Source organism: Brachionichthys hirsutus, chromosome 15 (assembly GCF_040956055.1).
Source record: "Brachionichthys hirsutus isolate HB-005 chromosome 15, CSIRO-AGI_Bhir_v1, whole genome shotgun sequence".
In the NCBI taxonomy this organism is placed as follows: domain Eukaryota; kingdom Metazoa; phylum Chordata; class Actinopteri; order Lophiiformes; family Brachionichthyidae; genus Brachionichthys; species Brachionichthys hirsutus.
In genome coordinates this window covers 9,033,832-9,050,997 of record NC_090911.1, presented here as the reverse complement: position 1 = coordinate 9,050,997, position 17,166 = coordinate 9,033,832, and the positions used below count along the sequence as shown (strand labels likewise).

The 17,166-nt window shown below is 40.3% G+C and overlaps 2 protein-coding genes across 3 annotated transcripts; one reads left to right on the top strand and one right to left on the bottom strand.

The window, feature by feature from the left end:
• The first annotated feature begins 7,172 nt into the window (after positions 1 to 7,172).
• On the top strand, positions 7,173 to 9,980 carry cdc20 (cell division cycle 20 homolog). The gene is made up of 10 exons (XM_068748353.1): positions 7,173 to 7,362; positions 7,461 to 7,600; positions 7,688 to 7,784; positions 7,890 to 8,015; positions 8,275 to 8,471; positions 8,569 to 8,663; positions 8,748 to 8,985; positions 9,202 to 9,327; positions 9,413 to 9,530; positions 9,621 to 9,980. Exons 1-10 carry the CDS (start codon positions 7,173 to 7,175, stop codon positions 9,797 to 9,799), a joined length of 1,506 nt encoding a protein of 501 aa, XP_068604454.1. The 3' UTR covers positions 9,800 to 9,980.
• Positions 9,981 to 10,907: 927 nt separating this feature from the next.
• On the bottom strand, positions 10,908 to 14,808 carry elovl1a (ELOVL fatty acid elongase 1a). Of its 2 annotated transcripts, XM_068748355.1 has the most exons (8): positions 14,696 to 14,808; positions 13,919 to 14,018; positions 13,545 to 13,735; positions 13,329 to 13,409; positions 13,132 to 13,188; positions 12,930 to 13,035; positions 12,393 to 12,532; positions 10,908 to 12,090 (listed from the first exon to the last, which is right to left on the bottom strand). In XM_068748355.1, the coding sequence occupies exons 2-8, from the start codon at positions 13,977 to 13,979 to the stop codon at positions 11,782 to 11,784; spliced, it is 945 nt and encodes a 314-aa protein (XP_068604456.1). In that variant the 5' UTR covers positions 13,980 to 14,018; positions 14,696 to 14,808; the 3' UTR covers positions 10,908 to 11,781. The 2 variants fall into 2 exon arrangements, with proteins under 2 accessions (XP_068604456.1, XP_068604455.1); XM_068748354.1 differs by lacking the exon at positions 14,696 to 14,808 and having other exon boundaries at positions 12,393 to 12,526; positions 13,919 to 13,997.
• Positions 14,809 to 17,166: the final 2,358 nt, after the last annotated feature.

Genomic DNA, 17,166 nt, shown 5'->3' with positions numbered 1-17,166 from the left:
TCAGTGAAATAGTCAAGGGCCCCCAAAGCCATACGCACCGTAGTTTGGGCACCAAATCGCACACTCATTTATGCCAGAACCCCTAAATATGCCTTAAAACAAAGTCATAATCTATGCATAATTCATTTAAGAAATTAAAAGCAAAATTTAATCCTAGCCTGACAGCAAAAAAGAAAAGTTTTATTTATTTATTTTGTATTGTGGTCTTGGATCTTGAAGCTGTTGCTAAAAAACGCTCAGTCACTGTAGGCTACTTTTGTAAAAATTAACCTTGTACAATATATAAAGGAGTAATATAAAATTACTGCAGAGCTTCACTTTCTCAAAAAAAAAGGGTTTTAGATTATGAAGAGATTATAAATTATTTACCCTATTATCACCAAAGTAGATCTTAAAAATATTTTCACAAGCCACATACTGAACGTCCCAACCAATCGCAGACAAATGAATCATGAGGACACTAACGTGCATGAGATATGTACACTGGTAGCGATGTGACGTTATCAGATCTGAACCAGCAAGGGGAAGGCCCACATTTTGACTATCTAGGTCACATTTAATTTGTCTTTGTTAGAGAGGATGTTTGGTCCAACTCAAGGCACAATAAAATCACACAATAGTGCTGAGTTATATTTATAACTATATTTATATTTGGAACCTCTTTCTTCCGACCAACTATGATAAACAGATATTGTTTTTATTGTGATGCTGCAGAGCTGCACAGAATGTCTAATGGTAAAGCTTCCTCTATATATCCATATTGTTTTGTGAGAACTGGCTGAAGAAACTGTAAACTTAAGAAAACTAATGGAATATGAGCCACAGTTCTGTTCATTGCCTGTTTCTCACCAATAATGTTTTCAAAGTACGTTTTCGTGCGCACTTACACAATATGTTTTTTTTGTTACCAGGTGTCCGCCATATATTTTGATTGTATACGAACCCAAACTAAGCATCGCTCCACAGATTAGTTGGTTGTGGTGCTGATCATTGCGGATGAGCTAAATGGAGTACCACAATCTCTTTTCTGTGTTTTCTCTTGTCCCATAGCAGCAGTTTCAAAAATATCTGTCACTGAGCAGCGCAAACAAACCAGTTTTATGATGAGACATTCTCGACAGCGGCCTGTTACATTACATAAAAACACTCCGTGGTCATAAAGTAGCCTGCTGCTACATATGGAGCCTCCCTTGTTTTTACTGTGGATGCATCTATTCTTTTTTTTTTTTATTCTCTTGTCTAATTTCTCTCATTAGAGACCGTCATAGTGCAGGTCCAGCAGTGGGGAGTCGTGGGCTCTCAACAGATCATGGATCGGGTCCTTCTCAATGGAGTCGCTGTGACTGACAAAAGCCAGGACTTTGAAAGCATCATCCAAAGCATCCCACCCGATACACATCTACTAACTCTTGCCATGATCAACCAGACTTCAGTGCTGAGTAAGTGAAAATCATCACGCACCATTAAATATAATGACTGGGGGGGGGGAATGGAACGTTTTATCTCCTTACCTTTTGGTTGCTAGGGAACCACACTCTTCTTCATTCCCGTGAATGCATACTGGAGGGGTCTCAGCTGCACTGGCGTGACCGGGTGCTTTTTGATGGGGTGGTGTACCTTAGTCTGGATCACGATGACGTGTGGACGGCTCACGGACCGCGAGCCCAGGCCCTCAAGGAGCTGTGGGAGCAGGAAGTGCAACGCACAAAGTCTGAGAGGCTCCGCCTTCAGGAGGGATGCGTCAAGATAATGAGAGAGTTGAGACTTTCAGAGGAGCAGCCAGGTATACTGAATCCTCTTGGTTTTCTGAGAACAAGTCTTGGCTAGCTAACGGCATTGTGGAGCCGCATGATACAACGACACCTGTAATTCTGAAGTAAATCATACATTTGTTGTCGTAATTGCAACAGTTTACTTACAGACATGGGACTTTTTAATTTGATGGCTTCCAGAGTAGTGAGGTTTTCATCTTTCGTTTGGTTTCTTTTATTTTCCATGTTTTCTCAGACCCTGGAAGTCCTTGGCCTAAGTTCTTGATCCCAATCTTGGCATTCCTGGTCTTCCTTGTACTTGTTATGATTAGTGTCCTCCTCTCTAAAAAGCTAGGTGAGTACTGAAGACTTTTCTATTTGGAAACATTTAAAAGGTTCTCTTATCATTTACACGCTCGACTTGGCTTTCATATTTTATATGCAATGATGTCATACTTTCTGTCACCCTCCAAATGTATATTTTTCAACGTGTCACATGACTCTGTGGGCTCATAACTCACACATTCATGGAAAGCTTATCATGTGCTTGGTCTTTCTCTCACTCTGTCTAGGTTTGAGGTACCCTGGAGGTAAGACAACAACAATCCCTCTGTTTTGTTTTGTTCCCATTTCTTTTTTTTAAGTTCACTGTAGAATGTCTTAGTTAATAGTCATGGGAGATGTCATGAGGTTTAATTATTTAAACATGTCAAAACCTCATCACGGACCCAGCATGTTTCACAATTATTGCTAAATATGGTTGCAGTCGCAACTTGTCAATGCTCAATATAATGTGATCTGCATTGCTTTTGAACATTCCAGTAAATTACTTATTGCTTTGAATGACTATTCTGTGCTCCTGGATTCCTTACAGGTGTTACGGGGTCAGTTATACATTATCCCAAGGACATGACTGGAACAGCCACTGTGGATAGAGGCAGTGGCTATCATGCCTTGTGATTCAAAGCTGGAACTCTCGACTTCCTGATTGGCTTCATATTTTCTTTATATTACTGTTGAATGTCCCCTGGCTGATTTAAAACTTTGCCCTGTGTATACACTGCTGCTACACAAATGTAACCAAACCATTTATACTGCTGTATCACAAGTGACAATGTTGTTTAAAATATATATATATGCATACTTTATTATAGACACAGAATGGAAATATATGCTCACATACTGCAGGGAAGAATAAGATACATTTTGCATCGTTGCTAACAGAAAGGACAGGTCTATTCACTCGTCATCATTTCTTTACTACACTATTTAAGGAAAAAACTTATAAGAAAATCTGCAAAGTACATTTACATCACGGGCAGTATTTATTAACACATCAATGCCACAGACTGTGTTCATGAAGATGCTGAGATGAATCGTTTTGTTTTGCCACTGATACACCAAACACTGGATGGACTCACTGGGTCCAGTCATACAGAGTCAGCTTACTGTGTTACTTGGCTTTAATATGCTAGTAAACTGTATTTCTTTGTGATAATTATTATTTGATAATAACTGATGTTGAAAAAAAAAATGCTCAATTAAATATGCTTTATAGACACAATTATTTTATGTTTATCAGATATTTGTGTCACATTTCCTCAATCGACTGATTTTAAGGGGGGGGGGATTCAGATGATTATTTTCCCTTAATTTATTGAACATTATCCAATGCTTTGACAATTAAATTAAAATACTGTCTAGATTTAAGAACTGAATGCAAACAGTTGCTGTTTACGTGTAAAGCACGTAAAGAGTAGGACAACGTCAGCAATGATAGTGTTGAAAATGAGGGTCATTCAACTTTAACTGATTTCCATCTGCATGTCCATAATCATAGCTCGAACTCTTGAGAGGAACAATACAGCTGGACAAGACTGATAATTGTTAGTCCGGAGTACTCGTCTGAAATACAGGAAAGTCTACGAGAACCGCATGGACCAGTATTAAACTCACTTCAGAAAGCCTGAGGCAGAATAAGATATCCATTCTAAATCACCTGAATCTGGAACATTGATGTAGAAATACCGTTGAGGTGGTGACCTGGAAACAAAAGGGCTAGATTATTTTTAAGATACATTTCTGGCTTTACAGTGTAACTTCTGCAATGAATAGGTTTGCACATTAATAATCACATTTAAATCTAGTGTCAAATTCAGATGTTGGGACATACTTTTAGAATGTCTACAACAACACAAGGGGGGGGGGGGGGGGGGCACAATGATTCCATTTCCCTCAAATCCACAACTTGAACTGCTGATCTTGTGCCTCGAGCTCAGATGGTGTTTTCTATTCATAGCGATGCACTGTGGGGGGGGGGGGGGGGGGCTTACCTGACAGTTTGTAGGTCCAAACATTCCAACCAGATCATTATTGTCTTGACGCAAATGCACAAATGAGTGCTTTAGCTTCAGACCATAACATGTTGAAAAATAGCACAGGTCCACTCTAATCATTGCTGGAAAAATTAGGCGGATTCCAAATCTGGTAAAACAAAAAGTGTGGCTAGCCTTCTCTGCCTCTTCTAAGAGTTCTCTCTTCTGCTGCCGGAGCTGGAGACATTCATCATTTTGTGATTTAACCCTTGTGTGGTGTTCGGGTCTGTGGGACCCGTTTTCACTTTTCAATCAAAGAAAAAGGATACAATTAATTATTTTTTCAAACTGAGACTCACTGGCTTTGGCTCATTTTATGTGAAGAACATATATCAGAATACATATTTAATAACAACACACCATACACCCCCCCTACACATTTCTATTACATATAAGATGTTCGGGTCCACTGGACCCGGGGCTAATAGAAGTGTGGAAATTGATGTTGTGTGTACCACAAACACACCTACACACACACCTACACACCCCCACACACACCTACACACACACACACACACACATACACACACAGCAGGCCTAGACAGGAGGATGACAGAATGTAGGTACACAGAAAATCAGTGGGTCAAATGTGCGAGATCTGGGCTGCCTGTGATACTCAGAGCTCCCACCTCAACTGCTGACTTCAAAGAACAGGCCTGTCAAGTCTTCCAAGTTTGTATACACGGCTGACACATCCCTGGCATCCTATGTGCCAAAGAAAGGCAAGAATGTGGTACTCATGAGTACACTGCTCAGGGACGGAAGAATCTGTGACCAGGAACATCACAAACCAGAGATCATCATGGATTATAATGCCACAAAAGGAGGGGTAGACAACATGGGCAAGCTGGTGACGGCCTACAGCTGCAAACGGAGGACTCTACGCTGGCCACTCGTGATATTCTCTCAGTGTACAATGCCTTTGTCATTTGGATGGCACGATCCCAGAGTGGAAACGAGTGAAGCTCCAGAAAAGACGGCTCTTTCTTGAGGATCTGGGAAAGGCATTGGTGAGACCACAAATCAAGAGAAAAAAACATATCCCCAGAACGCCAGCTTTTGCAGCCATGGTGAGGAAGATTCAGAGGAGAATGCTGGTGCCCTGTCCACCCAACCTACAGAACCACAGTCTGCAGAGCCTGAAGTAAGTGTGTGATGCTGCTGCAGTGCATGTCTGGCACTCATGTCTTGTGAGAGAGAGAGAGAGGTGTTTAGTAAAATGTCTGATGTTTTCATTATTCTAGGTTGTGAACACCAGCAACAAGAAGAAGCGGTGCAAAGTGTCCAGACCCAAGATGGACAGGAAAACACAATATACATGCATCAAGTGCAAAAAGTATATCTGCAACACACACACAGTGAAGCTCCGCCCCTCATGTGTTGTATAGGCTAGTGGCTAAAGGCCATGTGTTCAATGGGGCTGATGTGTTGTCTTGACTGATATGTTTACTCTGAGTTCATGTGTTCAGCTTGTTTGTGCACCTGAATGGGTTAAATTTCAAGTTCAAAGAAATAAAGGTCAGTAGTTTTGAAAAACCTTGCTTCACTTGTAAATTTGTTTCCACTCATATCTTGATTTTAATTGATTTTCTTTATTATGTTTCAAAAAAAAAATGTTTCAAACAAATTTTTTTTATAAAGGTGACCTAACAAAGGTAAAGGGCAAATACTAACCATATATATTGTTTATACTGCTTGTAATTGGGATAAGGTAAACATCTGTTCAGTATTTTAAGATAAAAGTGTGATTGTGAGGCATTAAAAGCCACAAAATTCAACGGGTCCATCAGACCCACGAACACTGGCTGAGTAACAACAATATGAACACCACACAAGGGTTAAGAGCAGCATTCAACTCTGCCTGCTTGTCCGCCTGCAGCTGGAGCTCCCTCAGTGCTGCCTTGGCAACGGTCACCTCTAGCTCCTGCTTCACCTTCTCCTTTTCATGGTGAACTCTGGCCTTCTTCTTCTTATAATTTGAACTGTTGTTTTGAATGTATTTTTGTATTTGCAAGCAATATAAATGAGATGAAATTTTTATCTGTAGTCAATAATTTAATCTGATTAAACTGATAAATGTACATGCTTTCCAAATTCCTGTGCAATGTAATTGTTAATTCCAAAAGACATGAGTTCAATAAAAATGTGTTTCTTCCTTACAGTCTATAAAATAGAATTCTTTCATGACTGTGTGGATTAATCTCAAAAACCAAATTCCAGTTGTCTTGTTGGGTCTTTTATGTCTACACGCACCAAACGCTGCCTGACTAACATTTGCAAAAACATAACACAATGTTTACAAGAGTAAACCAACACCATGATGATTTCAAAAGTACCTAATAAAAAAAAAAGTAAAAACGCGACTGGTTTGTGCTGATCCGTAGATGTGGATTGCTTCCGGTGGATTTGTTTCCGGTGTTGAGAGGAAGTGACGTTTACCAATAGAATGCAAGCATTTGGTGACATCCCTGAGAGCGATACTGGCTCAAAAATGGCAGCTCCTTAAATTAACCAATCGCAAGAGCGCTTGTTGACATTTAAACCAAGTGACATCATTTCCGCGAATTTCAAAATTTTTAAATAGAGGCCAGTGGTGATACGGCACTTCACGTTTCGCTGAGGAGGTGAGAATTATTTGTTTGGTTCGAAGTATGGTAACAAAAGTTAAATTAATTTCGGTCGACTTTTCTCTCGATTTTTTTACTTGGCACAACACAAAGCGTCTGATGCTAACTTTAATGAAACTAAACATAACGTGCTAACGTTTACGTAGGTGAGACTAGATTCTTCATACCTAACTATCGGAATATCATACTCGGGTAATGCACAATGTGGTTTCGCTTCAATACGCATTATCCCGGAACTTTAACTTTTTATTTTTAGTTTAAATACCTTATACTGACGTAAACGTGTCCGTCGTAACAGACCAAAATCGGATTCGACTATCCGGTGATATTAGCTAGCCACTGCTGGGCTACACATGGATGCTGATTGTTGTTGGTTTTTCTTCTCGTCTGTACATAGAGCTTCAGGTCGTTTGTACAAAATGGCACATTTTGGGTTTGAGAATGACATACATAGCATCTTGAGGCTGGATATGCCCATCACAAACGCTCCCGTGGCGAGGTGGCAGCGAAAGGCCAGCTCATCGAGCGCTCCCCCTCTGAACAGTTTGTCCCCTGGTAAATCTACCAATGTGTCTCTAAATTCATCGAAAACCCCAAGCAAGACGCCAGGTGAGTGGCCAGTGCATCCATGCAACTTCAAATTTAACTAACCTTTGTATTTATCTATCTGCATGTGTTAATTCCTGAGGCCATTTCTTGTATTATAGGCAAAAATAAGAAGCAAACACCTTCTAAGATGGGCGGTGACCGTTTCATTCCGACCAGAAACAGCAAACAAATGGATGTGGCAACTTTCCTGCTCACAAAGGAGATTGAACCCATGGATACAAACAAGTCAGCGATGTCAGCTGTAAGTTGGTTCAGTTCACCTCTGCAAAGGTGACGTGCTTGAAAATCAAGGCTTCTACTTATTTCTGCCATCTGTATTTTAAAGGAAAAGCAGAAAGCCCGGTCTGTATTATTGAACGGATACAACATCGATGATGCGAAGATCCTGCACATTGGAGGGAAGTCGTTGAATGCGCCAGAGGGTGAATGCATTTGTGTGGCCACAAGTCGTTTAGCAAGATCATTGGTTGGATGAACAAAGCCAAGATTTATTTTTTTGCCTTTCTCTTTACTTGTCTAAAATACAGGTTATCAAAACAATTTGAAGGTTCTGTACAGTCAGGCCATAACTCCTGCCTCTATCAAAAAGACAAGATACATTTCTTCAACTCCGGACAGGATTTTGGATGCTCCTGAAGTTCGCAATGATTTTTGTAAGTCTGAAAAGATTTCACCTAAAATCAATTCATATTTTTCATTGTATTCTTTGACAACAGTAATCTATGCGTAACTTGCAAACCTTTTTGTTTCTGTGACAATTGTTCTAGAAGGACATCGATTTATTCTGTAAACTATTCTTCATATCAAATATGAAAATTGTGTCAAGCGTACTTGATCTTTGCACAAAATAGCCCTCGTCACTACCAAGCAGACATCAACGTGGACTTTTCTATTTTGTATTTTCCCCTCCAGATTTGAATCTGCTTGACTGGAGCAGTCGGAATATGCTTGCTGTGGCGCTTCATAACAAAGTTTACCTTTGGAATGCGACTTGGGGAGACATCGTTCTTCTCATGAAGTTGGAGCATGATGAGGACTATGTCTCTTCACTGTCCTGGACCCAAGAGGGAAGCTACTTAGCTGTTGGCACCAGTAACTGCAATGTTCAGGTGTGTGTGCTAATGAACACTCATTGTTAAGGGGACACATGATAGTCAGAGATTGGTTGCTTGTGTTGTTTTCAATGGTGCCGCTTTTGTTTCTTAGCTGTACGATGTTGAAAACCAGAAGCTTCTGCGCAGCATGGCTGGTCATACAGCGAGAGTTGGAAGCCTCAGCTGGAATGAGCATGTTATTTCCAGGTACAATTACTTCCTCATCATTGAAAAAAAAAAAAAAAAAGAATTCCAGCAGTGTGTTGGATGCAAATGTGTTTTCTTTTCTAGTGGCTCGAGATCAGGAAACATTCAACATCATGATGTGCGGGTGGCGGACCATCACATCTGCACACTCACTGGTCACCTGCAGGAGGTGTGTGGGCTGCAGTGGTCCCCTGATGGAAGATACCTCGCCAGCGGAGGCAATGACAACTTGGTGCATGTGTGGCCCCGTGTGCAGGAGGGCAGTGTCAGCAACGCCCGCCAGTCTGTCTGCTCCTGGAGTGAACATCAAGGAGCTGTCAAGGTGATTACCCTCACGTCTGAACTCGTATAAAGAGTTTCTGCATTTTGCATCAGAAATTAAAGATAGGACCCCCCCCCCCCCCCCCCCCCATCCACCTGATCATTAGCACACATTCATGCATTAAAACAAAATATTTTTAAAGAATTGCTGTCATGTAGATAGCTTCATTAATCATTGTAACATTGAAACAATATTTTGGATTTGTTGTCATCGTAGGCTTTGGCCTGGTGTGCGTGGCAGCCCAACATCCTTGCGTCTGGAGGTGGAACCAGTGATCGTCATATCCGTATCTGGAATGTAAACAGCAACTCCTGCATCAGCTCCTTTGACACTCGGTCACAGGTTATTATACTCTAAACCCTGATGTACAGCGAAAAATGTGCTCACTTTTATATAGTCTTTCATAAAACATAACTTTGCTTCTCAGATCTCGTCACTGGCGTTTGCACCTAATTACAAGGAGCTGGTCTCTGCCCATGGGTACGCCCACAACAATGTCGTGATCTGGAAGTACCCGTCTCTTGCCAAAGTTGCAGAACTCAGTGGTAGGTAACTCGGAATGGATCAGTACTTCATTTATTCACAAACCACTTGTGAGCTGGAACTGATGTACTTCATGCCGGTTTTCATTTCAGCCCACGAGGACAGAGTTCTCAATTTGGCTCTGAGCCCAGACAGATCTACCGTTGCAACGGTGGCTGGAGACGAGACCATTCGTCTTTGGAAAAGTTTTGAATTGGATCCTGCTAAGAAGAAGGCGAAAGAGAGGATGGTTCTATCAACCAGCAGTGCGATTCATCAGTCAATCAGATAATTTTCTCCTTTTTTTAGATATTTTTTTTTAATCAACTGAAAGTAATTTGTTAATTTTATTCACAATAAAGATCTCAGCTGTGTTTTAGTATTTTCTAGCAACTTTACTTCTCAACAATGTAAAAGGCTGTTAGCCCCAGGAGTTTATTACAGGTCTGAGGGGGTGTACAAGATTTAGCATTTAAGCAGTCCTACTCTAAGAACTATGACTGACTTTCATCTGGCATTCATTGTGATCTGGAATTGTATTCCATGTATTGGTCTATTAATAAATGTTTTGTTTTCAATGTGTTTGTCAGTTAACTCATGTTTGTTTGGATGTTTTACCTTTAATATGCATGTACGATATATATGGAGTTTCACTTTTAGTCTTTTTTCAGCTTTATAGTGGCCACCTATTTGTTTTCTGTCCACAGACTATTGATGGTCCAATCGGGCAACTCCATAATCACGATTTGATGTGTCTCGAGTCATGTTCAGCAGTAAAAGTGCAATTTGTTTCTTTTCTTTAAATGTGATCAATAATCTGGGATCCAACCTTAATTCAAAACAGTCTATTAATTAGTTGGTAATCTACACTAAGATCTACTAAAAATAAATAGCTAACTTGCAAAGCGAAACCAACATCAGACTATTATTCTAGTACATAATGGAAATGGTTAATGCCAACTAGGTCTCATTTTGTTAGCCTAATACCATACGATGATGGGCAAATTATGCTGTGGGGCTAATTATTTACATCTGATAACTTCAGAATGTATAAGGAGAACCTTGAATTATTTACCTGACAGTTTAATTGAACACTGTGATCCGAGCTTGGTTCTGGATGGTAGTCAAGTGAATACGATTTTAACTCAGCTGGAAATAAAAGCATGTACAGTACTGCATTGGTTTTCTTGATTCATTTATAAATGGTCCTATACAACCATATTCACCGTTTGGATGGAGGAAAAGATTTTGCCACTTTTATAGCAGAAGATAATATATTGCTCCTATATCATCACATCTTGTGACATATTTCAAATGTTTAAGAATCCGCAGGATCACATGGTATAGAAACATACCATTTAGTGAGTGAGACACTTGAACACCAAACTACAAAACTTGTACTTTTTATTTGCAAGTAGGAAACAAACTTCAACATTGTATGGTTTAGTTGTGACAAACAGCTCTTAGATACACTTAGATATTGGATCCAACAAAAAATGTCTCGCTGTGCTTCAAGAATATACTATTACCCTGGCATCTGTGCATACGTGTGTCATCAGCAGTAAAACACTCATTGCATTCTGAAGTGAAATACAGAAACAACTCATTACAAATAGAACAACAGCCACTTCTATTAACTTTGTGCCCAGTGTGCAGAGACAATGGACTATTACAAAAACTCAGAGTGGATTAGCGTGGATGACCAAGTAGGGCAGTTCAAATGTCACTATACTTAATTCATCGATTCTGTAATATACAGTATAACATTTTATTTCCACAATTGTTCAAGTTGAAAAATTGAAGCACACACCGCAACTGTTTTTTCCAAATGACACAGACCTTTATCTAAAAATTTGTTTCGTTGCAATAGATAAACAAAAAAACAAAGTATTTGACATCCGCTTTGTTGGAGTCGCTAATGTGTGCTAGTCTTCAGTGTAATTCAACGAAGTCATGCCAGCTAAACAGTTAGTTGTGTAGGTCAAGCCCGAGTTGGAAGATACTATTAGTGAGAAAATGAGCACCAAAACATGTTTGGACAGTGTTCATCACAGTTAATAGTTTTAACAACAAGTAAACACAACGTGGCAAAAAAAAAAAAGAGATCGCAACATGCCATTCATATCCCAAGTGTGTGGAAGTAAAAGCTTAAATAGAGATAAAGTAATTTAGGAGGTAGCATATTGAAATCTGTACCATTCCAATATACACATAGACACAAACGAATGGCATGTTTAAAGCCTAAAGCCTCACTTCTCATTTCCAGAGTCAAAGTTAGATTTCCTTTACTTTCCCCACACAGACTGTGCCATTGGTCTGGATGTGTCCATTCCCACTCTTCTGGTGTTTCCCGCTGTCCACCACAGTGATGTGTTCCACGGTCAAATCGTTGGGTTTCAACCGGTCTTCCGTGACGGGTAGCCGTTTGCCCTTTACGTAGGCCTGCAACCAGAAGTTTGAGAAGAGGAGGAAGAAAAAGACGCCGTACGACATGACGAGATGGATCCAAAGGGGAGTCTGGTAGTCGCATGTTTCCATGAGATAATACTGACTGGCGTGAAGGGTGATCAAAACAAACTGCGTCTGCAAAAAAAAAAAAAAAAAACAGGAAAGGACAGATTTATACTGCAATGTATAATAAGATAATTTGTTTTGCTATGAAACGTTAAGGCTCTCCAGTAGAAGGTATACCTCAGTCAACATCCAACAATTCCTAACTCGAACTAAACCATAATCAAAAAAACAAAACTTTATTTGAATCACAATGTAACGTATTTGCTTTATGTGCACAATGCTCCCCGATAGACAAAAAAGAAAACAAGGAAAGCAAAACCTCTATAGCAGGGCTAATGAGTTAGAAAAAAGGGGGGGGGGGCGGGACATACAAGCTGGATGGCAGTCATGTACTTCTTCCACCACAGGTATTTCTGGAAGCGAGGTCCTGCAGCAGAGAGTCCGTAGTAGAAGTACATGATGACATGGACGACTGCATTAACCATGGCATGGAAGCTACCCATTCCTGCAGCTTAAGGGGGGGGGGGGGACAACAAAACACATGGACAAGTGTTTTGTATGACATCTTTAACGCAACAGCATGGTGACACGACCAAAATTCTTGTTTTGGGACATATACATATGAGAGTAAATGCTCTAGCACAGACAGAAAGGAAATATGAATGGGAGCAAGAACTCCTGCTAATTCGCATATATATATATATATATATATATATATAAAAAGTTAAAGTTGTATTAGATAAACAACTAAAAACTCAAAAAGACAGTATTCATGGGAGTTTAGCCTGTTTTCCTTGGATTCAAACTGGTGCGCCGCTAATAGTCATTAGGCCACGTCGAGGACTAAAATACCAGTCTAATGCATCATGAACCGTTTTTGCATCGTTATTGTGCGGAGTAAACCTTACCAGGAGACACAGTGATGCCCCACCACCATGACCAGGGCATGAAGGAGTGATGAAAAACGTGCAGAAATGTGATCTGGCTTTGTTTCTTCCTCAGCACAAAGAATATCTAAAATAAAATTGTAGCAAATATCAAAAGGAGTGCTGAAAAAGGGGTTAGAAAGAACTGATACAAAAATGCAGATGAAAATGAAAATATCCTTACCGTGTCAAGGAGTTCAATGTATTTGGAAAAATAAAACAACCAGCATGCTCGAACCATCTGGGGGGAGGGGGGTGAAAAATGTTGTCAAATGTCTAACTGCTGCTCCAAAGACAGCTTTAATTCCTTGGCGCTGTTGTCAGCACTAAAAGGTGGAATGAAGTGAATGAGCGCGAGGGTTCCGCTGCTCGTCAGCTTACCCGAAGAGTTTCAGGGCTGGTAGAGGTATCAATAATGTCACATCTCCACGTATACGTGGTGGCCCATCCAGACATTAAGAACTGTCAGGAGCAGACGTGACACCAAATTACTGTCATTCTCATCTTAATTAAAAAGCCCAAATGCAAAAGCGAGGCATATTTTAGTACCAAAAAGTCATCATCACAAGGGATGGAGCCACCACAGCATATACATACCTCATACACAATATAGCCATTCATTAAAACCATGCTGAGGTTGTAGACGACCATGGCTTTGTTAAGACGGAAGGGGCTGCGGTTCGCCATCAGCCAAGGTCCGATGCGCACCGAGAAAATGGTGTAAGCCACCAAGATGGAGGTCATTTCTATGGGACTCTGCATCAGCGGGTAGTCTTTCACCCGGGGGTCTGATGAAGAGCAAGAACACACTCCTTTATTGTGTATATCTATCATATGGTAGCTGTATTGAATGAATACAGTTCATACAGAGTTTCCCGGGGATGTTAAAATCTTTTTAACGCACATCACCAGTGACTAATTTCTTTCTTGAACAAAGCAAATCTACTGTAAAAAAAGAACAAAACACTCACCGGTCCTTTTCTGGAGGTAATGGTGGAATTCTAAAATGCTTGACATAGCTTCTTGGAACATTTTGTCAGCTTGCCCTTGCCCTCTTGTCCTATAAAACCCCTGGGGGGGGGGGGGGGGGGGGGGGGGGGGTGTCAAAATTTAGGAGATGATAAATCACCCGGCTCTAATCACCAGCTTGTCCACTTGGCTGAGTAAACAGAGGCAGCTGCACAGGCCCATCAAACACCCCGAGATCTCTGCTATACAACCTCTGAATAAATACAGTGTGTTGTTACAGGTGCTTCCTTTCACTTCCTGTAATGTGTAGCAAATAATTTGTTTTAGATATATATATATATATATATATATATATTTCTAAAATAAGCTACATATTATTTAGCAAGTCACAAAAAAATTAAACAAAAATGCTTCCGTTATCAAATATATTTGATATATGAGAGCTTTGTGAAGGAGTGACACATCTAACAGGATACAGACGGACTAAAATCCTCCCAAATAGTCTCTCTCTGACTAACAGAGCAAGTCTAACAGGTGAGGCAAAGAACTGGGCCTCCTCTGCCACTCAAACCAATCAACTCGCAAGACCGGCTCAGTTTCCAGGTTGTAAAACTACACACAACGAAAGCAGCTAATTTAATCCTCTATTCTATCCGGAGAAATCACCCCGCGAGTTGTTTTTTCTTTTTTCTCTTTCTCTCTAAAGAGAAACACAGATTTAACGTGTGATTATTGTAATAGCAGATCCTAAATACCTAAAGCTGCTGGGATTGACTCACCTGCTGAGCGCAAGTCGTCAGCGCGCACTCATGTACGGTCGGGGGGGTGGGGGTGGGGGGGGAGAGGAGTGCGCAGCGCTCAACCCGCAGTCCCAACAGATTCACAGCACCAAATGAGGGTGATCAAGTAAAAAACTAGATACATGAAAAAGATCCCCCCCTCCCTGGGTCGTGTCCTCCAGATGACCAAAATGTCCAATATCTGATGTCCAACAAGAGCCGAAAGAGACTTGAATGAGAGTTCAGGTCCGAGAGGAAGACGCGTCAGGGGACCATTCAACTCAATTTAAATTACTAGAGTCTTCTATGAACCAGAGATAGTTTCACAACCACACCTTGTTTCAATGCTAAGCCCCACCTCCCACGCTCACTTGACTTGCTTCTGATTGGACCGTCTCATTGAGGTGAACGGCTCCATTGTCGGCCAATGACAGCCAGTTTTTTTTTTAAAAAGAAGAAAAAAAAACACGAGGGGACAAATAGGACTTGATTTTAAATAAGAGAAGGATTACATTTATATGCATTGAACAATATGAACAAAATTAATAGTGAAGAAAATGTTCTCCTTGTGACAATGGATTAAAAAAAAAAGGTTTAACTGTTGCTCAAACGTGATTTAGGCTAAAGGTGAAACCATTTTCACACACGCACTGTCCCATTTTGCCCATCCCTTTCTCCATGCAGCGTTAAAAACCGGGGCCAGGTTCCAGCCCGACACTGAACTATCTCTCCTGCACCTCTGGTTCTACCTGTTCGCCAAGCACTTGTTGGTTATGGGTGTGATACCTGGATGAACCTTGATGTGTGCAAGCGCCCCACATGCATGCGCCAACTGAAATGTTACATGAATGAAAGGAATCCATGCCTAAGAGATGAGCAATGAGGAAGGAATCCGCTCAGTTGCAGTTTGTTTACCTAATAGCTGTTGAGTTCGGCACATGGCGGACAATCCGAGGCTGCGGTTGATTCTGAATGCAAAGATAAGGCACCACAAAAAGAAACAAACACATAAAAAGGGGGCAAAGAAGAGACTACATTAACGAAAGGTAAGAGTGATTTAGACTTGTCTGTCTGTCTGTCTGCCTGTCCGTCCGACCGTTAGCAAATAACTCAAAACATTCTGGACGGATCTTGATGAAATTGTCAGGAAATGTTGTGAATGCTACCAGGAGCAGATGATCACATTTTGGGGATGATCCAGAAGAGATCCTGGATTCTGGATCACTTTGAAATTTTCATTAACATTGCAGTCAATGGAGCTTCAACATTTGTTCCTCAATATCTCGATTGATTATTGACCGATGGAAGTTTATGGAATTTGACACAGTCATGTAGGGAGGGGATCTCTATCTCACCACTGAATTTCATCCAGATCGGATACAGAATGGTGTCAGTAAAAAAAAAAAAAAGATTTAATTTTAACATTGAAAACCTCATTTACGGATTCAAAAATCTATGACAAATACACATCAAGTCCGATTCGCTTTTACTTTTCATCTTTGGTGTATAAAGAAACAAAGAGGTATAACCTATTTGAGTGCTTTTCTACATAAAAATGAAATCCCTCTATTATAAAGTTTGTCTAAAAGCACATCTACTGGGGAAGAGAGTAGCAGAGATTGCATTCAGTGTGTGTGGGCCATGCAAGTTAGGCTTTATGCATGCTCTTGTTCCAGATTAACTGTGAAACAAAACTATTAAATGGAAACTTGAAGGTGAGAAACTGAACTCATAAACGTTTTAAACAGCAAGATGCTAACCTCTGCAAAGCAGGAGCCACTTTGTCAAATAAAACCAAGGGCCTGGACAGTTGATATATTTAAAAATATGAATATATTTATTATACAAAGAAAATCTTTTTTTTTTTTTTACATGCTTTTTTTGCAAAATTGAATCTTTTAGTACCGATTTCAGTGTTTTCAACAATGTTTTCAATCGTTTTCATAGGAGCCAATATTCCACACACGACAACACACTCCTTGTCCATCTGGGTCTTGTGACAGATTAAATTCAGTATAGGTTTAGCCCAATGGCACAATCTATTAAATAACTAACAAACAACTCGACAGCATGGCATTGTCCATGGACCATTCTTTGCTTGATAGCATAACCAGAGAATAGACAGCAGTCTTGAGACACACCAGTCGCCCTCAATATAGTTAATTGTGAAGAATTAGGCCGGATTCCTCCTGACGTGACGGATCGTGGTTTGGCTGCAGGAAAATGAATGAACGTGAGTTTTGGGTATGGATTTATCAGACTCAGGAGACTACCATGACTCTATTGTGTTCCGATCATTTTTGACGCACTCTGTTTATTTAAATTCACAAATCCAAAAGGTAAAGAAGCCAGCAATAACATTAGTTTGTAGATTTCAAAGAAATGGAGCCAACATGTTAACTGATAAATCTCCCAAAAGATATATTTAGCCTCAGTGATTTTATTCATATTGTCTAACGAGCACGTGTTTT

What these genes read in the sequence shown, in the direction of transcription:
- elovl1a (XM_068748355.1), bottom strand. Translation starts at nt 13,979, where the DNA reads ATGTTCCAAGAAGCTATGTCAAGCATTTTAGAATTCCACCATTACCTC. An exon ending in TTACCTCCAGAAAAGGACCG is followed by an intron (nt 13,736 to 13,918) that starts GTGAGTGTTTTG and finishes GCTCTTCATCAG; the next exon opens with ACCCCCGGGTGAAAGACTAC. An exon ending in GGGCATCACTGTGTCTCCTG is followed by an intron (nt 12,533 to 12,929) that starts GTAAGGTTTACT and finishes CCCCCCCTTAAG; the next exon opens with CTGCAGGAATGGGTAGCTTC.
- cdc20 (XM_068748353.1), top strand. Translation starts at nt 7,173, where the DNA reads ATGGCACATTTTGGGTTTGAGAATGACATACATAGCATCTTGAGGCTG. An exon ending in AACCCCAAGCAAGACGCCAG is followed by an intron (nt 7,363 to 7,460) that starts GTGAGTGGCCAG and finishes CTTGTATTATAG; the next exon opens with GCAAAAATAAGAAGCAAACA. An exon ending in TGAAGTTCGCAATGATTTTT is followed by an intron (nt 8,016 to 8,274) that starts GTAAGTCTGAAA and finishes TTTCCCCTCCAG; the next exon opens with ATTTGAATCTGCTTGACTGG.